Raw genomic sequence first — 25,132 nt, 5'->3', positions numbered from 1 at the left:
ATCCCCCAACACATACACCACCCCCAACACATACGCCATCCCCAAACACATACGCCATCCCCCAACAGATGCACCATCTCCCAACACATACGCAATCCCCCAACACATACGCCATCCCCAAACACATACGCCATCCTCAACACATACGCCAACCCCAAACACATATACCATCCCCCCAACACATACGCCATCCCCCAAACACACACACCCTAACACATATACCACCCCCAACACATATGCCTTTCCCCAAACGCACACCCTCTAACACATATACCACCCCCAACACATACGCCATCCCCCAACACATATACCATCCCCCAACACATACACCACCCCTAACACATACGCCATCCCCCAACACATACACCATCCCCCAACACATACGGTATCTCTCCAACACATACACCACCCCCAACACATACGTCATCCTCCAACACATACGTCATTCCTCCACCAAGTCATACACAATCTCCCAACGTTTACACCATCTCCCAACACATACGTCATTCCTCCACCAAGTCCTACACAATCTCCCAACATTTACACCATCCCCAAACACATACGTCATTCCTCCACCAAGTCATACACAATCTCCCAACATTTACACCATCCCCCAACACATACGCAATACCCCGAAACACATACATCATCACCCAAACATAAACACCATCCCCAACACATACGCCATCCCCCAATTTTGATACACATTTTATGAATAATTGCCAATATAGTTTATGAATTATTTACAATGTACATACATTCCATCCACTGGCTACACGTACTAATATGCTTTTTACACCTATTGTATTTCAACTGTATTTAAACCATGTTACATTTTGCGTTATAAAGTATGTCCTTTGTTCCGTGCTTTATTTGTCATTACATTATCCGGATATCAAATCACTTTTAACGGGCTTTATAAAAATAATCTCTTGCAAATTTTAAATCGATGGTTTACATATATGGTAAATGATGACATGGGCATCAAGCTATGCGATATTTAGCTTTTCCAGTATCGTTAGAATGGGCGCTATCTCAAGGTAAAAATGGTGGTATCCGCATTGATGATAACAGTTCCGTGTAATGCATGGTCCCTTACGTAATCGTTCATGAGATTCATTTATTTATAGTGAAGTACATTATTGACGCTGACAACATATACTCGAATGAAAACATATATTGCTTCATTCGTGCGATATAAGTTTGAATGAAACATACGATCAATATGTAGCCGGATCTAAATCGTTCATTATTCTAAATAAACACTTACTTTAAGATCATACGTGGTTATCAGATAAACATCCCCGCTAAACTTAAAATATTTGGCGAATTATCACTAAAATGGACCAGCTGTAGTGAAATAAACACTTACTTTCTATATTACTGTTCCTACCATTAAGGACAACCAATATAGATAAAAATATTTATAATGATTGGGTGTTAAGTTTTGCCTAGTTAGATATTCTAAACAAATTGTCTAAATATTTTCAAATATCCCCCATTTTGGCGGTTTTAAACCGATTTATTTCTGGTCTTCAGTGTCTGATAACTCATGTAATTGAACAGTGCTATACATCTATCGTTTTGTAACCTAGTCTCCACTATCGCAAAGAACTACCAGTGGCCAAGAACGATAACTCATGTAATTGAACAGTGCTATTCATCTATCGTTTTGTAACCTAGTCTCCACTATCGCAAAGAACTTCACTTAGTGAAGAACGACACAGCTTTGTCCCATACCTACAATATTTACATCTATTTATACTGGGTATGAATCTTTTGAAAACAGTAGGTAGATGAATGTTAAACTTTGCTGTGGAATTCGTAGTCTCTGGGGTTAGTTGGACACTCTTTATCATATTTAAATCCTTCCGAATACAGCGGAGATAAGAAAATAAGCACACATCCGATATTTATATAAAAATAAACATCCGAAATATCGAATTCATCAGTACTTCACGGTTTAAAGGTCATTATCCATTTGCCAAATGACCATTTGAACTGTTAGAGGAAAAAAAGCCCAACTCAAACAGACTCTAAAAAATGTATGTCTCTGTATGTATAACCTCCAGCGTAAAGTCAAGCAACTTGTAATCGGTTATTAGAACAATCATCAGTGTGTATTAGAAACAACAGATTCCTTGGAAATAAACCCTGACGGACACCTGCTAAATAATTACCTCTTTCGGACAATATACTGATTTCCATATTGACAAACCATTACCAAGAATTTCGTGCCCAAACCATTCCAACTTTCCTGTAATTCAACATCACTTTCTGAATTTGCGAAACGTAATCCTCTTTGCCAAAATATGTACAACAGACACACAAATGAAAAACGCCTATGATTACAAATCAAGAGTTAGATACAGTAGTGTAAAACAATAAAATAAACTGCATCATACAACTGTCTCATCCTTCTAGAACTCCTTAGTTACGCCAAGGGCCTGAATTTTGAAACATCGGAGGCGACAAAGAGACACTGTAAGACAATCACAATTTATTCAATACAATTGCGGTATGTTCCTTTCTTTTTCAGCGCAAAAGCGACATTATGGTTGATGTTTATCAGTTAAATGGTAGCAGAGACATTATGAAAGAATATTCAGACGCAGGTCCATAGAACAATTTATGTTCAACAAGGTGACATTTGACATGTACCACATTTATATTACGTCAACACATTTCAATACAACGATCAGAATGTAGTGTTCTAAAGGTTCAGATTTAATACTCATAAAATAACAATCATATGAAATTTCTTACAAATATTTTTACATTGGTTAACGTCCTTGCAACATGTAGAGTCGTAAAATATTTTACGCGAGAGGAAACTGATACAAGAGATTCGATTAACAGATATCATTTTAAGCATTGTTTTATCACATACGCTGTCCATATTCTGATAAGCGTTAATATGTGTACAATAACAATAATTTAATGTCAATCGACTAATTTAATATGGTTCCTGTGAGTAAACAAGATAGGGAACAGACAGACACTATATATAATTTCGTATTTATAATCAACATCGGATACAGTTTTAATATATACATGGTAAGGAGTCTCGGTGGCCGAGTGGTTAAGGCGTCTGGTCGTCTTTATCACTTCATCTCTGGGTCGTGGGTTCGATAAATATGTGGTGCAGCTAAGTGCTGCCAGGTACTGGCCACTTATAGCAGGATTTTTTCCGGGAACTCCGGGCTTTCCTCCTCCATCCAAACCTGGCACGTCCTAAAACGACCCTGACTATCGTACAGCAGCATTAAACCATAATGACGAACGGCGGGAATATCTCCGTCATCAATGTTTCAATTATCCTCAAGTAAGTGCTTAGACTCTACTATCTATACCTGGTCAAACAAGGGTATTCCCCCTAATTATCCTTTCTCATCCTCAAGTAAGTCTTTGGGCGGTTTTCTCTACTATCTATACCTGATCAAACCTAATTATCCTTTCTCGTCCTCAAGTAGAGCCTTTGGGCGGTTTTCTCTACTATCTATACCTGATCAAACAAGGGTATTCCCCCTAATTATCCTTCTCATCCTCAAGTAGAGCCTTGGGCGGTTTTCTCTACTATCTATACCTGATCAAACAAGGGTATTCCCCCTAATTATCCTTCTCATCCTCAAGTAGAGCCTTGGGCGGTTTTCTCTACTATCTATACCTGGTCAAACAAGGGTATTCCCCCTAATTATCCTTTCTCATCCTCAAGTAAGTCTTTGGGCGGTTTTCTCTACTATCTATACCTGATCAAACAAGGGTATTCCCCCTAATTATCCTTCTCATCCTCAAGTAGAGCCTTGGGCGGTTTTCTCTACTATCTATACCTGATCAAACAAGGGTATTCCCCCTAATTATCCTTCTCATCCTCAAGTAAGTCTTTGGGCGGTTTTCTCTACTATCTATACCTGATCAAACAAGGGTATTCCCCCTAATTATCCTTCTCATCCTCAAGTAAGTCTTTGGGCGGTTTTCTCTACTATCTATACCTGATCAAACAAGGGTATTCCCCCTAATTACCCTTCTCATTATCATTATAAGTTGTATCTATTTACCTTTGTTTCCCCATGTCCCTAGTCATCACCATAACACGATTAAAGGATGTTGTTTCAGTTTTTACTATAATTTACAAATTCCAAACATGTATGAAATTCATGTCTTGCATGTATTCTTTAACAAATGTCCTATTCTATCATAGACAAAAAAGTAAAAACTAAGAGAGATGCTTATTTCTGCCTCGCTATAACATATCAGAATGTCTATAACATATGAGATATGTATTGTTATAAAGAATGACGTCATTTTGTAGCGTCACGTTTCACTGGCGTATGCGGTGATGTAAGACCTAACCAAAGAAAAGAGTCTATTTTAAATGTATAATGTATTACAACTTGTTATTGAAATATGAATTAATTTTATTTATTTTAATCACTCTTGTTGACCCAGATGGAAGCGCGCTTGGGGTCTACTTGCGGGAGGAAACGAGAGTATCCGGAAAAAAAACATGGTGCTTGGGCAGGTGACCCCGTACCTTTTCACGTCTGCGCGGAGACTCGCACCCTGGATGTTTAGGTGGAAGGCGAGTGTGCTACAACTGCGCCATACGATCAAATTAAAACAGTGAATAATATGGATTGAATATTTTTTTTGTAACTCTTTTTTATAAACCTCTTCCGGTTTATTTGGAATACACTCTAATTATTGTGTTATGTCTTAAACACTTAAAAGAAATACAATCCTTAAGTGATATAGATATCGTCATATTCGGGTTTTGTAATTTATGAGCAAACAAAAAATATTAAAAATTACTCACATACATCATTGCTACCTAACAGCGTTATTTCTGATGTCGACATTAAAAAAAAACGCTTCCAGTCAGAAGAAAATTTAAATTAGTATTATGTTAAGTCGTACTTTATAAATACTGTATCAGGGAGATGATAACAAGACACATTGGATTACAATTAGATTATCGCTCGATATTTCTTTTTTTTTAATTTTTTAATTAAATATAACATATTTCACAAAGTCTTGTGCTATCGAATTCACGCTATCCTAAATTTGTCAAGTATTCAGACTTTATCATACATTGTTGAAAACCTAGGCGTTGAAATAGAGGAAGCAATTTCACAAAATAAATGTCAGCCTTCTGTTGGGGAGTTGCTTGATCTTAGAAACTTATATTTTTCCGTAATTTTCAATATTCTCTAAAGAATACCAGTTACTAAGCCAGGATTCAAATTAATGAAAACCCGATGAACAGGATTACCACGAAGTTCTTTATTCTATCAAAAATCTTAACCTCCTGCAATCAAAATGTTGAAGTCTTTTTTTTTCAATCCAACGGTTGAACAAAATTATCTGATATTATACAATTTTAAGTTACATGGTAGTTATTGCAATATAAATATATATGAAAAAAATGAAGAACAGTTGAAAAAAGGACGCACTGATCATACTTATACCGAGTATTATGCGGATGACCCAAGAGTACTTATGTCACATACGTAGGCAGATCTTACCGAGTTTGGAAAAAAATGAATGGACAAAATTTTACTACTTACCTATAATCGAAGCTTGTAAGGACGGCAGTAATACAACCAGAGATGTAATAATGATCGACATTACACTGACTCAAGTGCTGCCTGTTTACATCGAAATGGTCGCCTTTTATAGTTCCAATATTGAGACAAAATAGTGCCGTATATATACATGTAACATAAAAAAAGTGTGATGATATTGGCGTCTTAAGGCAGGTAGTCTGAAATCGTTATATACCTTGTTCTAAATAGCCCTCAGCAAGTTAGGCAAAACATCCCGTCACCACATGGAATTTGTGATAATTTATACATCTGACAACTAGTTAACGTTTTGTCTAAAACGATAGAATTAAATATATATATATGGTCTTTTCCGATAGACCCCCTCTTTCTGTGTGTGTGACATGAAGTGCCAATAGCCACGCTTAATAACAAGGAGATCATTTGGTGATCGTTCGACAAAATGTCTACCCATTGATCGCATTATGTAAATTCAGGTTCAGGTTCTATATAACTTCCAAACGTGTTTTTATTAATTTTCGTCAGATTGTGTTAAATTTGAATATTTGTTTGTAATTTCATTTTAAGCTCTTTCATTCCGCTATCTTTTGTGAAATGAGATCAGCCTGAAGATTCTTGATATACCTTTAATCTGTAGTGTATCTATGTAGAACAGTGAATTTAAGAAAGCTTCATTGCATATCAATATAAGGGCTAACGTGGGCTTTAATTGCTCGTGTTAAAGTAGGTATATATATAGTTGGATGTTCAGTGAATATCGACATAAGGAAACTCACCACTGTATCATACTTTCACACTCGAGATACTTCACGAAATTATTCATCGCCGAACTACACAATGCTTATTCAACTCCACGCTTCATTAACGCCACCTGTACCACAAAAAACACATTACAACGCCATTGAAGCCCTAGACATCACACATGATTGAAAATCCGTGCTGTGATTCACACGAATGACGATTTACCCTAGGATATGGCATTTTCCTACCTATTATTAGTGTAGTTTTCTACAAATTTGCATGGAGTCTACTGAACTCCGATATGTTAATATCACAAACCTTAAATACCGAATTAATTGTGATATACAGCCACCGTAGTTTACAGAACAAGTGACGCTGCATTCTAGAAATGGAAAACTGTCTTTAGACAATATTTATTTTCAATATTAAACAATTCTACATTACGATTTTTATTAAGGATTGCAGTACAAATAGAACGCACAAGAAACTTATTACCACTTGGATAAGTTATGGACATACATGTATATGGATTTAAAAAGAAAAGGAAAACTCAATCGGTGGTATTAATGGTTCCAGAATTGGCACAATTAAAGTATATAACGTTTTAAAATTGTTCCCCTTACTCTTTTACACAAAGAAAACTGATATTGATATGATGCTGAATCCTGTACACGTTATTGAATCTGGATGAACATTGATTAAAATGAAACTTAACTGTTATTTGCAGAACAGTTCCATAGACTCTCCATACCCCATTTATCCTATCTACAACTTCAAAAATGTCCCTTTCCTCATCTTTAAATTAACACAACACAGATTATTGCTATATAAAGATATATTGCGCTCAATTTTCTTTTATTAAGAAATGAGCATGTGGAGTTAGGTTTTCACGAAGGTACTTATAATTGTTATATGCAACGTTTCTGAAAGAATCATCCTTGTCTTGAAAAGAAAGAAAGGTCATATTTGTATGTACGAACCTGAGCTTAAATACCACGATAGACTGGAAACAGACGACTTTCTGTTTAAAAAATATTACACTGGTAAAAATTCCGAGTGTTATCTTACCAGTAACATCATATCAAGTGTTTTTATATGCAAAGAGAGTTTGTTTTGTGCTGAAAGCCGCATTACACACGGGATTAGCCGTTACCTGGTACGTACGTGCATTTTTCTTTCCACACTTGATTATCGTGTGATGTTTTAACCCAGTAAGATAAACTTTATAAAACATCCCAGAGACGGGTAACCTTCAATGTATTTAATGACATGATAGCCATGTATGACCTTCCATTTTACATTGGTCATGAGCGACATCCAGGCAACCAGTAGTTCACACCGATATCACCACTAACCAAATAGATACAAGTTCTCCAACTGGTATGTCGATTGTTTAGTTTAGACGTAAACTGCTGACTCAGTAGATTTCTTTTCCTAGTTTTACAAAAAAAGCTTGACGAAAAAAAGATGTTTTTTGATAGCAAAAATATTAATGATGATGATTTTGCGCCTTATAAATTGATTTTTTTTCAAAGTATCTATTCATATATTCTCTGCTTGAAATAGCGATATGTAAAACTCCCATAAAGGACGAGTGTTACAGTATTGTTACCAAGATAATCCTGGTAAAAATATGTATAAAGTTCCTTTTTGTGATCTTTCTAATGGTATTCCAATTTTTAGGTCTCGATACAACCACGAAGAGATGTCACTTAGTGTCATGGTGACCAAATATATCGATGATGTAATATGAAAATATATGCACATACCATACTGTGCATGATTATACATATATACAGCAAAACTAATTTGTACAAGAAATTAGTGATACGCTACAGAGAACGTTTCATACGGAAAAAAACTGCATAAAAAATAATGTAACACACATTGCATATCAAATAACTGAAATGTATTGCAAAGCTGTTACCCCAATGATCAGAGTGAAAAAACAAGCATGCGAATTAGATGAAATGTTCAGGTATAGGTGGATAGGTGCACTAACACCATACTTTTCAAAACATTTTCAAGATTAGAAATATCTTTACAGAACATCGTGAATATATATATATATATACATAATAAGCCGCGCTAATATGAGATCTGTGACCATACAGGGACACAAAGTCTACCACTGGAGCTTACCACCAGAAATCTCAAACGATTGTACAAAACACTTATAAGTGAACACTTCATTATCATTAATTATCCCACAGGAGAGTTTTCTGTTATGTATTCACATTATGCGGAAGCGTTCTGATGAACTGTGTTTAAGTCTGTATCGGTCGCTGAGAAGTCTTGGTTATTACCAGCTGTTTACAGAGCTTACATCAATAAAAACAATAGAACAATTGATTGATATCAAACTGAATACATACAGGTGTGTGAACACTTCCTTACCGCTTCCTTCAAAGCGAATTCTCGCATTATTTAAATCGGTAACAGTAGTAACACACCAGACCAAAGTTTGATAAACATTCACATCTTCTCTTAATTACCATATCCTGTTGAACTCCGACATCTGAGGTTTCCATCAACAACGTGGTTTTAGGTAACAATATCGCGTCCTAGCATGTATCTTAATTTCATTGTCGATTTCCTTACACTAGCTTGTACATTGTAGGGGTTTGTGTAGGGTAAAGTCAATTGATATTATTGACATTGAGATCTAACGGAAAGCATCAGAAGTTGACATACCCTTATAAAATAAATGTTATTGTCTGTGTGAGATCAGAGATTAGATTGATATGTTCAATGTATCAATATTGTTTAAATTTCCAATTGTTTGCTATCTGTACTGTTATTGAATTATAAAGATAGTGTACGCGTCTACAACAATACCAAATCATACTTACTGTTAACTTCTTCATTTTCGTAGTGGTTTTATTTTCGTTGAATTCATTGTCAATTTTAATCGATAAATATATATGTCAGTGAAATAATAAGCAGACAAAAAATCACTGGTAAATGTTGTTAGATCTTGGTGAGAAATGCCCCGTTCAATACATTAAAATCGATATTCTGAAGTCAGATAAGGTGTTCCGGAAAGATAAGCGTCTTTGTCCTTAATGACAAAACCACACATAAATAGTCTAGATATGATCGATAGAGAATATATTATATATCATTATATTATATATCAGTTTCTTTTCCCAAGTTACATGTTAACATTTTAGAATTCATGCCAGTAGACGGTGTATGGATGATTTAATAGTATGAAGATTATTCTTAATAATTAAATATAATATCAACTTCTGACCTTGTTAACATGCTCACTTATTACAATATAGGGGTGGATGATATACTGGTATGCAGGTTATTTTCAAGTTTTAATATCGGTTGCTGGCTCCAATAATAAGTCAACTTTTTATGATATATGAGGGTACACGATGTATAGATGATTTACTTGTATGTAGGTTATTGGGTAGTACAAATCTAGTGTGCAGATAACAAGAACAGCCGATTACCCAATGGTCGACAACCAGGACGCAATGGATTTGTGCTTAAACCATGACCCTTTATATGTTAATATAAATTGGTTAGTATTTCACACAGTCATGGGGTTACGTAGATAGGGTATTTCGGTTTGTGTCAATCCCTATGTGGTCAAGGTCATGCGACTTTGTTGAGCAGCAGTGTATCACTAATTCTAAAACATCCCTACTGGAAACAAGGATGTATATTCCCACTCAGTCAAAATCGAACTTGCACTTGAATAAAAGTGAAGGAGATGTAGATTTGGAATTAATTTTCATTGAAATGGTAGCAATAGAATATGGTTATTTGAATATTTTCTCATATTTTTATGCTAAAAAGATAGAAATGTGTTATTGATGATAAAACTCACGATGTTATAAAAATGGTGTCTCTTTAATAAAAAGAAGTTTTCAAAATGACTGCATGGCAAAAATGAAAACTAGATAAAAATAACACGAGGATAGACACCTTTATTATTTCAATAAAACTGGAGGGGAGGTTGTGTTTTGTATGGTTATCAGAAATACTTTTTCATGACCTAAATAAGTCTTTCACTACCTAGATACATGACAATGTTTGTTTAAATGGGGTCGTCCTCTGAAAATACACAATATTCTGAAAAAAGACATAATACCATTTTCATTTAATAGTTATTTAGTGTGGACAATTCATGCTGATTGCTAATAATGTTGTAATGTCTGGTTATAATAGCAATTGTATTGCATATGTACCTATTTAAAATCTGACTTGTACTTATGTGTGCTTATTCAACGTACTACGTAAAAACGATAGGACAGCCAGAGGCAAACAAATTATTCCATTTAGATGATGGTTACTGCATGATTTTGTTTCTCTATGCTTTGTTCCTGTTTTCTTTATAATCAGTATGAGATTCATTCAATCTTAATCCCTTTCTAGACTTATCATTGGTTATCAGTATCAGATCTCTTCGATCTTAATGCTATCTATATTTATCATTCGTAATCAGTATAAGATCCATTATATCTTAATTCCTATCTTGACTTATCATTGGTTATCAGTATCAGATCTCTTCGATCTTAATGCTATTTATCATTCGTAATCAGTATAAGATCCATTATATCTTAATTCCTATCTTGACTTATCATTCGTAATCAGTATAAGATCCATTCAATCTTAATTCCTACCTAGACGTGTCATTGGTAATTAGCATAGGATCTATTCAATTTAAATCCCTATCTTGACTTATCATTGGTAATTAGTAACAGATCCATTCAATCTTAATCCCTATCTAGACTTATCATTGGTTGATAGCATTAAGATCCATTCGACCTTAATGCTATCTAGACTTATCATTGGTAATCAGTATAAGATCCATCCGATCTTAATCCCTATCTAGACTTATCATTGGTTATCAGTATCAGATCCATTCAATCTTAACCCATATCTGGAATTATCATTGGTCTATTTCATCATTAATGCAATTTTTATTTCTTCCTTTGACACGAAGATTGTATAGAAATAAACGATTATTGATGTCTTCAGTTATACGCTAGATAAACTCTTGTGTGGTTAAATCATTGATATTCTATCAGACTTTTTACTCTACAGAAATCGATAGTATATAACTTATATCATTTAAATCACATTACCTATCATTTGGTCACTTTTGCTACCGCTTCGTCAGAGAGCTTTATTTAACGAGTATTTGAGTATACGAAAGGAATAAATGAATCAAACCACAAAGATATTGAAATGGTTTCTAATTTTTTCTTTATCTGGTTTCGTTCGTCCTTTATTCATATAGTTAGATACTCATCAGAATGGTATATATTTAAGGTTAGATTGGTGCTTTGGATACTATTTTCTTATACACTAATACAGAGGACAAAATGTGCCAATTGCCGTCTTCCGTGGTTGACCGAAACAGGAAGTGTTCTCTGATTTTCGTGAAACCTGTTAAGTGACTTTTCATATAGATAGCATGAAGTATTTCCGGTATGTGATATCGACAGTTTGAAATGACATAATTTGAAGTGGCGATGCATTTTTCTAGATGAAATGTGTTATTAAATGACTAAAGAACCGTCTCTAATCCTTAGGTAGTGTTACAACACCGTCTACATATACATACAGTCAAGAGTCCTTCAAAGATTATTTGAAATGAGTTAAAAGTTCTTTAAGATGCATAACTGTGGTAATATTGTATAAGCACAGTTTGAGATGCAATATTACAGTTATAATAGTATTATCAGCTATTGTTATTAAAAAGACACGCTGTTTACCAAAACAAAGTAGGTGAGGCTAACAAAAGTTTTGGAGGTAGAATTTCATCACCACTGCCAATATGATTTGATCAAAAGGCAACTTTTGAAGCGCGTGTCAAGGTTATTGTACGGCGCCTGACTCCTAAGATGTGCAGAGTAGATATGTTTGCTGACCTTTGTATTATCTAGCTATACTGACACACCTTTATCGTCTGTGACTATGGCCCTATTTCTAAAGGTTGATCTCTTTTTCTTTTGCTTTTGGTGTCATTATAATGGACATATTTATAACATGTCTCTAAACGCCTGAACAGATAACACTGTTTTCTTGAACGGTGGACTAGAAAACAGTCATTTAGTATCACTCCCAGATTGTAAAAAAGATTACTGAATGACACCTTTCAACATGAATTTTGAATTACATATTGTATAGTCAAAGAAATAATTAAATTGCATCAGCTGTTTCATTTTTCAAAGGGGTCATAAGTGATGTTAAGGGCATATATTCACTACTGAAACGGCTAAGGGAAGTCACAACTGACCGCAGTAAGTATCGAAAATCCATATAGGGAGGTACGCCAACCTGAAAATTCAATTAAGTCAATAATTGCCAATATTAATTGATTTTAACCTTATCTTTGTAACATTGTCACTGATTGGGTGAAAACTGAATGCGTCACCTGACATGGTGTTACGATATCAGATCTCTTTTGAAAATAGCAAATGACTAAATTGATAGTTTCGTTATCCCAAACAAAGTAGGTTAATTTCTGTTTGTTCTATGTAATAAACAACAAAGGATGACCTTTTTATAGATTAATATAAAGCTTTATTTCCAAGTTTAAAAATGGTTAGATGATTAGATAACGCATTTTTACAAATAATTTTTCATGGCCTCATTCCCGATATACTCAAGAATTATGCCGCTAGCCCAAACGGCCATCTTTCTGGTTGAGGCAGATGATGGACAGCGACATTGGATAAATATATTATAACGACATGCTAAAGTGTGTCATCGAAATATTAAGTCAAGAATACGACAATGATAATTTTTCTGGCATATTCCGATTCTAGTGACTCTGTCAAAAATGTTAGAATGTCGATAACTATCAACATTGGTCGATAATATCACAATTGAATGAAATCATGTCACATGGTATTGTGTTCTGCTTGTACTGGATAATGTTATATAAAATGATACATAAATCCCTATTTCCATTTGAAAGAAACATACTAACTTCGGATGAGTCTCCTGTCATGACCTTTTGGTGATGTCTCTCTGCCATGTCCATTGCTTTATCGACAGAGAGCGACATTGCACATATTAGGTATGTACAACAGGAATCACCAGGAATCACAAAGAAACATTTTAAACCTTTTTTTTCAAATGCGTTGACAACTTGATTAGAAAGAGAGTGTAGCTTCTATGTCATCAATGGTTGAAAGAAGCGTTTTGATTTGCTGTGAAATATTGGTGTGAAGATATTACTTTTTGTTGATTTTTGCTGATATTGCGATAATTACATTAATTGTAGACACAAGTTATTTTAGTATGGCAATGGAATCCTTGTTTTTATGGGTATACTTGAAATTATATAATCAATTTTATTGTTTAACACTTGACTGCGTCGCCAAAAAATGTACAACTAACGAAAGGTTACCACCAGATGTGATATTTCTCGCGGTTACGTCATCTAACATTTATTGATACACAAACGTTCACATTACATAACAACCTCAGATGTGGTTTACATGGCGTTTGTCGTCGATGAAGCAGAAGACGATTAGTCTTCCGGTACACCTGTTCTTTTTCTCCTTGCACTTTTTCAAGAGTCTACGTAAAAATCTTTCTTTTGTTCAGTTTTGCCCAAGTTTTATGGAATCTGAGTTTGAATTATGATTAAGTGGCTATCTTGGTATTTTCTTGATTTTTTTTCATGAGAGTTACACCTGCGGGAAATGCTACCTCTTGTTGGTTATGCACTTTCGAATTACCATATAAGCTCCGACATGATATTTCACTCTTAAGAAATATTACATTTGGTGGTATATAAAATTTCAGGATACCCTGAATTCGGATTTGATATTTATCGATTGTTACGCCTTCCGGAATCGAAATGCTTCATCTGTGTATAAGTGAACCTTGTTATTGCCACATAGCCAGGATGTGATATTTACCAAGGGTTACTCCCTCGGAAATACTACATCTGATAGTACATGAACCTTCAGATTATCCTGAAATCAAGACAATAATTACTAAAGAAATACTTGAAACGTGTGGGATATTTAAGTATTGTAGTCAATTAATAGACTTTGTCTACAGTTCTATGAGTCATGCTACATTGCTCTGAGATGTAACAAGCTAATAAAGGTATGGTTATCATCTTTGTAATACTAGTACTTCATGATATCAAGTCGTGGTCGCGCTTGATTCATTGATCCTACATCAATGTTTCCAGTAATATCAGCTACTAACAGGAGCAAAACACCTCACAGACAATAACAGCACGGTAATATTAAAAGTACATTTGTGAAGCAGCTCGTTACTGAAACTTGTACATCGACATTAAGCATACATTATAGAGCAGAGTAGTGTTGTTTTTTAGCCAGCTGTACAAAAAGTATTCATTCGAAAAGAAATCAGGATGTAATTAACTTCTCAGTTCAGGGGGAAAGTTCAATCCGTCTATCTGTGCATAACAGCACTATTAAGAATACCAAATGCCAAACACATGTTAACATGCTCATGTCTATTGCAGAAACACAGGTGACGTCTTACATATTTATGTAGACTGATTAACGATTTATTAATTACAAACAAGTATTTCCTGTCTATATTAATAGTAATGAAATTAATTTTACACCAAAGCATTTTAATTTCATGTCGAATTGAAGTTTGAGTATCAGGATGGAGAGAAGTAAAGTATTTTTACTCTTTGAATACAGTAACGCGACTTCATGAATTGAATAAGTATATCCCAGGCAGATAACAATAACAGTGAAATAAAGAAGTATTGATTACAGACAAATAAAAGTAAAACATTAACAAACAATAATGGATCTAATCATATTCGATGTGCGTTTCACACATTTTGTATTAGCCTTATTTTCCGTCGTTCGTCTCAATAATGAAAAATCGCAAAGGCAGCAAAATGTGTTTCAATCTCATATATTAAAATGCACAACACTTTCAATTGTTTAACAGTTAATGAAAGGGTTAATTATATATTGTAGATTGAAGAAGATTTCAATGTAATGAATAGGAGATTTAAGTGCAAACTATAATACTATAAAACGGTTAGCTTAACTTAATGATAAGTAAGTTCCCTACCTGCACCTGCTGTTGTCGGGTCCACCAAATGTGCAAGGAAGAAAAATAGAAGATGCAGACCAAATGCACAACCTCCTTTCGGTATCATGACCATGTTGGACATCTGACAAAAATCTTCTTACAGTGAGAATCTCAAACCGTTGTTTATATACATACCTACGCGATAAGGATGACCTCGAATGTGGCTCGGATGTGAAGGGTAGGACTGAGGCGAGGAAGTACGCAAAATATAGGCCACTGGGAAATTATACGTCATCCGTAATCATATTAACATGTGCATTGTCTTCAGCTATTAGACAAAACAAACTCCACTGTCCTACTTATACACATGATACATAAAACGATCTTATTTAATGGAAGGTTGTTTCCATCTTGTGAAAAACGTTCGTGAATCAAATAATATAAATTAGGACATTAAAATGTATTCACACGTTTTGCCTTTTCAATTGGAATTACTGTTATCTTTTCCGTTTCTCCCCTGACCTTAACCACTTACCAATATACACGTGTAAGATATATTTCTGTGAAGATACAAAGTCGTCCTTTACAATGCAATGAACTAATACACATTGTAATAAAATGCTTTGTCGACATCCTTTACGAGTTAGCCTTGAATAATTTGCGCAGTTTTTAAAGAGACATATCGACGTGGCTCTGAAGAGGATACGATACATATGGTATTCCCGGTGCATGTGCTTATTGATATGGAAACTGACATCTAATGGGTACGTATTTGTATATCAAACTAACGATATTTACCTTCTATGCCTAAAAGGGGTTTGCAGTTAAAATCTTTTAAGATATGGTATGTGTGGTGGCAATATCAGAATAAGTGCTATATTTTTTCTACGGTTAAGAAAATAGGTTCTCTTTGTGTAACAAAATTGCTGATGTAGACATTTGAAACATAACATTTTCTCAAACATATGTACCAAGCTTTCTTTAAACCTGTAGCGAAGTAACGAAACGTTTTAAACACCTGATAGTTTGCTTGTATACCTTTGAATATGTGTCCATTTTTTCATTTGGTTAATTCCTACAGTGATTCGGAAGTACCTCCATCGCATGCCATTGTGGCATTACATTTTAACGAGGACATGTCTTTTTTAAATTTTATCTTTGTATGTGAAAACGAAAGTCCATTCATCGATTATGAATTTTATCTTTTACAAAAAACAGTACAACGATCTCTTATTTTTATTTCTTAAAAGCACAAGGGTATCCCGATTTATTGCTATAATCTCCACATAAAATTAATATCTACACATCATGAGACGAGTTACGCAACTTCATCTTTTTTTGATCTGGCAAAAATTGTAATTTCCATATATATATAAGTATCCAACATTGCACAAACACTGAATATTACCTGCTACAGTTATAATACTTTAGTATTAGACACAGTATAACCAAATAATTACGGCAAACATGAGGAACTAAACGTCCAAAAGACACACAACTGAAGAGGACCTTCCAATAATTAATAATTTGATAGGGTAGAGCCAATCAGTAAGTTCATTATACAGCAGTTTTATCCTTCTGTGATTCGTGCGTGATACTGAGGGTCTGTCTAATATTTGGGGGCAACTTTTGAAAATGAAAAAGATCGAAATAAATGTCAATAATTAGACGTTGAAATGTACAGGACTCTTTCTATAACTTCTATTTTTTATATTTTTCTAGATAAGTATAACCCTTTTCACTTGTTTATTACTTAGTATTCCGGCATTGTGCATTACTAATAATATATTTACATTGGTAACACCTGTTACCATGTCCTTTTTTATACCCAGTGTTCGCGTGATACAGATTTCTAGTCGGTATCATGATAATTTCTTCTTTCTTTTCAGCATCGACATAAACTGTTTCTATCACAAACGATCCTTCGACATTTTTGGTACGACTTTTCCTGAGTCTAACATTGTACTTCTGAAAACATGTTAGGTGTGGAGATTTGGAAACATAAGCAGGTTCAATAGGGCTTATTTATTTAATGATATCAGTAATGTCATAGTTTTTTTTTTTTTTTTTTTTTGCAATGCAGGGGTAAGATCAACGTACTTCTTACCTCAGAAGCAATAGTTGAAAGCATGCTTTTCTATATTCAAAATCAGATATTTCTAAATTCTGTGAAATTAGTATTCAAACACATGAAGAAGTGTTACGTATACTTTCTATAAAATCCATAGAAATACTCTAGAAATGAAGATATTCTATTCTATCTAAATATATCTATATAAGATCATTGCCGCTATGAAATTGCACATAAGAAAAATGAATGTTACTTTAAAGTTTCGTCACTGAATAATATTAAAACATCAGAAACACAACCGTTTAAGCACTATGCTTGTTGACGCGTACTAAGCTTATTTCAATAACTATAAATGAGATGGTAGAGACTAATCCAAGGTTTTCAAGGACTCCATCTGTGGGTGGACAGCGACTGTAATTTAACTGACACTCAACTTCATTTCATGCCATATTACATGGTATCAATCGCTCCATCACAGGATAATGCTTACAATATTTATTTTTATGCTGACAACGCGTTAAGTTTTTCCTCAGACTATCAGTTTTCACAATCTCCTAATGTCAAATCTATTAAATGAATTATGAATATTCAAGTTTAATGAGCCCCTGGTGAGAAGTGCTGACAGGAAATAAAAACAGTACCATCAGAAAAACACAAATGAAAACAGCAGATCCGTTATGAAGAAAACCCATCTGTTTTAACAGAATTGTCATTTTGGTTTAAGCATAAGACAATTCTTGATGATACGGTGTCAATATACCTCTAACTTGTTGTCATATAAAATCCGTGGTAAGTGAAGCCGGATATATATTGCACTACAAATTGGAATCATTTGTTTTTTAACATTGACATTTTGTCTGTGTGCTGTATGTAGTCTGTTTACTGTCACCCGCAGGGAGTGTACCAACATGACCTTTGACAGTAGACGTACTTACACTGGGTGCAGCCCAGGGCTCGTTTACAGATTACCATTAAAACATCGATATAAGATATAATGCACTTGAGTTTTACTTTTTTATCATTCTTAATGTCCATATCGTACCAGGGTATGCTAGTTTTATCAAATAGTGATTTTTTTCTTCCTTGTTATATTTGCTGTTCGACTTTACAAAACGCCTTAAAGTATATGGAAGCACACTTATATTTGACGACTGCGAATTACACAAGACAAAAGCTATGCTTCGTACATGAAAAAAATATAAATCGAGCAAACGGATGATAAGCCCACCAGAGATATTTAAATATTTTCAATAAATCGTGAGACTTATCAATATTGATTATTGAAAAAAACAAATATTACTTTCTTGGGTTTATATTTTCTACAAAATTGAACATTAACAATAAGATTGAGATAGACTGTTACAGTACATCTCATGAATTCATTGAATATTACATCCGTTTTGCTGCAAGATTTTTGTAAAACAATAAAAAAAATTGAGTCATCGTAAAAGAAAAAATCCTATATAGTATATATTGAATTATTGAAGTTTTTTATGATAAAAAATGAAATAATTGTTTTTGCCACGCGTGGTTAAATGATAACGCTATCATTGGTTGTATCTCCAGATGTTTTCTTTTTTACAATTGACTAACATGCATTGTGCAATACATAATATAGAGCGTTTTATTCTGTATGTCTAAATTGCCAACAATTACTCCATCAGTGAGCTATTGTCAGTACGATGCAGTAGATATTTTCAGTGAGTGTATTGAACGATTATTCAATATATAAATGACACATGTTATATATGGTTTGTACTATTCGTCACTAACAATTTTATAATGGAGTGTGCGATGAAAGATAGGAATAATTGTGACTACATACCATTGCGAAAATTCGCTATAATACTTACAAGTCCATTCAGTCTGCCATCCCCCTCGTCTTAAAGCTATTACAGGATATATTTAGACAATTTTGAACTATTGGTCGCCGATCACCTCTACCACAAACGTGTCATACAATAGACGTAATCCCCAAATAATAAAACGTTATTAACAGGGCAAGCAAAACGGGAGAATGTCTTACACAGAGAAATGTGTAACATCAAACGATTTAGTTGAATAATCTGGAATCCAAATATACATCTGCAAATCATTTGATTTTATTCAACTCAGCAATATTTGATTGCCCATGGACACATATAATTCACATTAGACTACACTGTATTTTCAGCTGTGCTGGAGTGATAGAATTTATTCTGTTACGACGCTACATGACTTACGAGGTTGACTGGTTACCTTGGTAACTACCGCCTTGTATATCATTTCATCCCTGTTATACACGTTCTGTAAATACGTTTTGTTATCCATTATTTCTAAAGGTTTGATTTTTTCTATTCCAGTAATTAAGAAATGATAGAAGTGTTTTTGTTTTAATATTTCTTCATTCTTGATTTTTTATTTCTGGAGATACGCTACGTTAAGTCACAGCTATATACAATGTGATTTTCGTTATTTGACCTTTTCTTTAAGATATTACTACTATTTCTTTTATTTTTATTTCTTGTCTCAATATATAATGTTGTTTTTCAGATATACTGAGACTACAATGTATATCAATAACTTTTTTCCTGTGCCCTTTTCCTTGATGAAAGACTTCAGCGTTACGCTAAATAATCCTATCTTAGTCCTGATATGTCGTTAGGCCAAGTTTTATACACACCTGGACCATCATGCTGATACATTTGTCGAGCTGAATTTGACTCAGTATTATAACCGTATTGAAAGCACATATATCTCCATAAGGCAATTACACATAAAGTAGAACAATATATACATGTATGACGAGGCTTTTGTAAATGATAACTATGTTTACCGAATACTTGTTTTGATAAATCACATGGAAGTATGTGAGAAATTGAGTAATCCTTATCCTCAGAATATGTTCGTTTTGTAGACTCTGCGTAATCTAACCAAGGCAAAACAAACATAATTTCAATTACATATCAAATGTTCTCGATACAAAGAGATCCTGTTTGTTTCATATCCTTATGAATTTGATATACCACCTCTGGAATGAAACAATAAAGAGGTGTTCAATACATTGAAAGACATCGTCTCGAAGCATGGTATGTATATATTATATATGTATTTATAGTGTACTGTAAAGCTTCAATGACCTTCCTGTTTAATCCTCCAGCGTAGCTAGTATGCATACCGAGGAGTTATTATAGCAATATCACACGAACTTCACACACAAACTACACTTTATGTCTGACACTTAAGGACAATACGTGCTGAATCTAGGGTTGTGCTGCATCAACATTCAATGGTCTAATTTACACTTTGTCAAATCAAATTCTGTAGTGAATTGTATTTTGTGTCACAAACTTCAGTAAAACTCTACTTTGCTTTTATATGTATTCTTGATAAAATAGGATATGTACGTTATCATTGTTGAATATTGTATAATGTTGATACTCTCACGTGATGTGTACGTTATCAAGGCTGTATATTGTATTGTGTTGATACTCTCACGTGATATGTACGTTATCAAGGCTGTATTTTGTAATGTGTTTATACTCTCATGTGATGTGTACGTTATCAAGGCTGTATATTGTATTGTGTTTATACTCTCACGTGATATGTACGTTATCAAGGCTGTATATTGTATTGTGTTTATACTCTCACGTGATATGTACGTTAACAAGGTTGTATATTGTATTGGTTTTATATCCCACGTGATATGTACGTTATCAAGGTTGTATATTGTATTGTGTTTATACTCTCACGTGATGTGTGTGTTATCAAGGTTGTTTCGAGATAACCGATTAGTACATTTGTTTATTGCTGTTTTACCTTTAACAAAACAAGTAGTAAAGTAAATGTAAATGTGCAGGTGATGTAAGATAAGGATCACTTCTTTCAGTCTATAACGTTACTGATGTTGTTGGTAATGGCCTGTTCTGTGCATATTTGTTCGTGTGTTTTTGTGGTGGTAGTGTTCAATATAAGCGAATAGTAAATAATTAAACAAAGATATTGTCAAATCCTTCAATTTTACTTTGAGATATATTGGCGATGTCTTGTTTCATTGGTCAATATCTGGGATACTTTTCTAACAGATTGGTTACCTCTGGTTTATTTAATACTAACTTCAAGCACCCGATACCAAAACATTAACTAATTCACGATTTGTTTTACACAGGTGGAAACTTCTACTTACTGAAGACTATATGTTTTACCTTTATCTACAAATCGATACACGCTTTGTTAGCAGTATCATGTCCATCTAATGTGTTGCAAAGCCAAACATTTTTTACAGATATTAAACTTTAAAACTAATATGGGTCGATCAACCGATTGTTCTTGAGGACAACAAAATCCTTGCTCGTGATTAATTGTTGAGCAATAAACGTAAGAGTGCAAACTCAGCTTGAACAAAAATGTGTTCATGGCTTTTGTGTTACCAAGGCACATCTTACAACAACGGTATCGTTAAGCAGTCTAAGGTGTGTATGTTTATTCTTTCAAAAGGAAGATGTTACTGAGAAGAGAGATGTCTCTGGTTGTTTTGATATTAACTAACAATGATAAGTGTTATTTCAGTTGTTTCTTCTAATTGATTTTTAAGTACGCAAATAAAAGATCATCGGGTTCAGAAACTGAACCGATTTGGATAGGAACGTAGTGACGACTCATGTTGATCATACACTTGGTGACTTATCGTTGCTTGTTGACTTTCTTCACGAAACATTGGTTATCATTGATACGGTTGTCTGTAGGCGTATGATTTACATAAACGTTTCTGATTTATATCCACATAATGAAATGGTTTAAATGTATATATCACTGTATTATGTTCATAAAACACTTACGGATATTCATGCTGGCTATCAAAGTTGAAATTATCAACAGAAGATAGCACGTTCAATTATCATTCAATTTGAGTCCCCTGTCCATTCCAGCTCTGGACGACTAGCATAACTGGTCAGTGCGCGATGTGATGGGATATTAATATAGACTATACCTCAATGGTCAATAGGAGATAACATTACGCTGTGTCCAATACACTGTACCCAATACAAACAGCGAGGATGTCCTAAACGGCATTCCAAAAAAATAACACTATAAATGTCAGATTCTTTATGTCCAGGTTTGTTAAACTTCTTCATAGAACATAATTTTGAATACAACACGTCGAATCAACTACGAATTGTAAACACCAAAGTTAGTTTATCCCAGATGCTACTATCTAGAAATCGAAATATCACGAAAAAGGAAATTGAAATATTCGAACCCTCCATAGAGCTTGGTGGGAAGCTATTCTTGTTGGCTACATGTTTGGAGCAATTGTGGTAAGCCTCTGTTTTAGGGACGGGTCTGTCGTTGCCCTGATTTCCGTTTACGGTCAGTATATACGATGAGAAACGCTTGCTAAAAGCAATTAAAAACATGATATCTGAGGTGATGATATGACAAATGTATAGTAATGCAGCAATGCCATTATTTTGATAAGATTTATATAATCTATTAATAACGATAAAAGCTTGGTGGTGGAACTTTACATTGGTGTTTATTTAAGTATTCAGTGACTTTGAAAGGAAGACATTTTAGAACGTTGATTTGATAGCCATGTTTAGGAACGTAAGTCGGCAATATATCATTATAATTACATAAAAAAAATTATCAACATTCTAATGGACATGATGCCTGAGCAGTCACGCATGTATTTAGGAAAATGGGAAGTAGATTTGATGAATAGAACAGAAACGTAACAATAAAACAGCACTTATTACGAGGTAAATGTAGGTCATCGCGTATAATTTTATTAATATTGACATGGCTGACGTCGTCAATGAAGCCTACTCTGACGCTGTTTACATTTTATTCTGTTTTATTCTCGGTGATATTTGTTCTGGGATCTTCGTGTTTCACTCCTTTGTTTATATTTTGCCCTGGTTTCATCGATTTTCAGTTTGAATCAAGATTCCATTAAGATTTTCCTCATTGATGTTGATTTTGCTAAAACGCCGCAAGGTTTGTTGTCAGATGTTACTGTTTATAACAACGTAGCTCTATTAAGACTACAGTATGGGATTTAAAGATTGGAGACCTGGACATGATTATCTCCCTTTCAATTTTTTTCTGGTGGTCCGAAAAACCGGAAGCTGTACTCCATGTAGAAATAATCTCTAAACAAAAAGAGAAACTGCGGCGATATGATGTTTGGTATATAAAGATATAATTTAATAATCTTAAAGTAAAGTATTATTTTGTATTACATTTTGGTTTTTTTTATACGGAAAGGAAGTAAGTAACAAACCAAGATGCACAGCTATACATCTTGTTCTATTCTCGCGAGAGTGAGAAAAGTGCGTTATAAATTACTTCGCCGGTACCCAAATATTTGCAGAACCAAAACATTTACAACCATATCGGCTTAAAATTTGATGAGAATATATGATTTTTGAAACGGTAAACTGTCATTTGAAATAAAAATTTAAAAAAAAAGAAATAAACAAAAAGAAAAAAAAAAAAGAAAAAAACGTTTCACTGAATATAACTGATAGAAAATTGAAACCGGTCGCATCACGACGGGAACTTCCATCTACGAGAGGATTGGTTTACGCCTTGTTCCAGACTATTTAGTAATAAGATATACATATATAACGTAACAAAACCTGCGCTCTGTTAAATGCTTTGTCTATTTACATAATAGCATTGTGACCCTTATCCTAAGTGTACACATTTTAATAAAATATACATGTTTATGTGAAAAGGCTTTACATTTCTACATCATCAGTATGGTACTTAACCAATCGCATTCATAGTAACAACGAACACTTCATTTCATTGGTGGAAAGCTTTATTATATATCAAAAGCTGGACATCACAAAACACTTAGCGTAGTATATATTTCCTTTCGTACAATAAATCAGTATTTGTTACCCTGTCATACAAAGCTTACCCGCATCACGATTTATATGTGACATGTGTCAAGAGAAGTATTTTTCAGACTTACTCTCTTTCACAACTAATCAAATAAAAAGCGTATACAGTTGCACTAAGTTTGAAACAAATAGAACAGCACACATCCCCACGTAAAAAGTTCTTATGATATGAATAAGCATAATTAATGTTTGATAACAGATCTAGATAGACTTATGTCGGTCTTGAAAAAAATTTTTTTTAAAAATGAAACATACGAACCTGACTAACTTAGAAACTCGTTTTAAAAAATGACAATTTGCACAATGTCCGTCAGTATGATTCGTCATAAATTCATAAAGAATGTCTGAAGTACCACTAGAAATGGAATATTCTGTTGAAGTAACAGAATAAAGCGGAGTCTGTAGTTCAAGTGTCAGATTTCTATCACGTGCAGTTTACATACTAACCCGTTAATATTTTTCGCACTAAGTACAACGAGTAATGCATATCATACAATGTGGGCAAGAGAGGTGATACCGCGAGTAGTAATCAGACGCTTTATGAGACACTATAAATAACCATCCTACATGCCTGTGATGCCGCAATGTTAAGATGTAGTACTGTTTTCCGCTCACTAATTTAGGCGTTAGTAGCCCTAACAATGGAAAGCTGTTATATTAACTACGTCACACAAGTGAACAACCTTGAATGGAGTCGTTTGATGAGCTGCATAAATTGTCACAATATAATTATAATATGGTATGTTCTATAATAAGTGCTAGCGAATAATATATATAAGTTGATTTTTTACATCGCCCCTTCCATTACAAGGGTAACATAGTTATCTCCCTTACAGCGTACCAATAGACGC

At 34.0% G+C, this 25,132-nt stretch overlaps 1 protein-coding gene across 1 annotated transcript in view; it reads right to left on the bottom strand.

Annotated features, from left to right (window-relative positions):
* LOC132554314 (carbonic anhydrase 2-like) overlaps positions 1-15,471 on the bottom strand; it is a 35,365-nt gene extending 19,894 nt beyond the window's left edge. The window contains exon 1 of the mRNA XM_060218620.1: positions 15,357-15,471. Coding sequence (XP_060074603.1) covers positions 15,357-15,459 — 103 coding nt within the window. The 5' untranslated portion in view covers positions 15,460-15,471. The remainder of the gene's footprint in view (positions 1-15,356) is intronic.
* Between the last annotated feature and the right edge of the window lie 9,661 nt (positions 15,472-25,132).

The sequence above is a fragment of the Ylistrum balloti genome, unplaced genomic scaffold (assembly GCF_031769215.1).
Source record: "Ylistrum balloti isolate Yb309-2 unplaced genomic scaffold, AGI_CSIRO_Ybal_v1 Utg370392, whole genome shotgun sequence".
Lineage (NCBI taxonomy): Eukaryota > Metazoa > Mollusca > Bivalvia > Pectinida > Pectinidae > Ylistrum > Ylistrum balloti.
The sequence above is the reverse complement of the archived record's forward strand: the minus strand, read 5'-3'. Positions and strand labels throughout refer to the sequence as shown.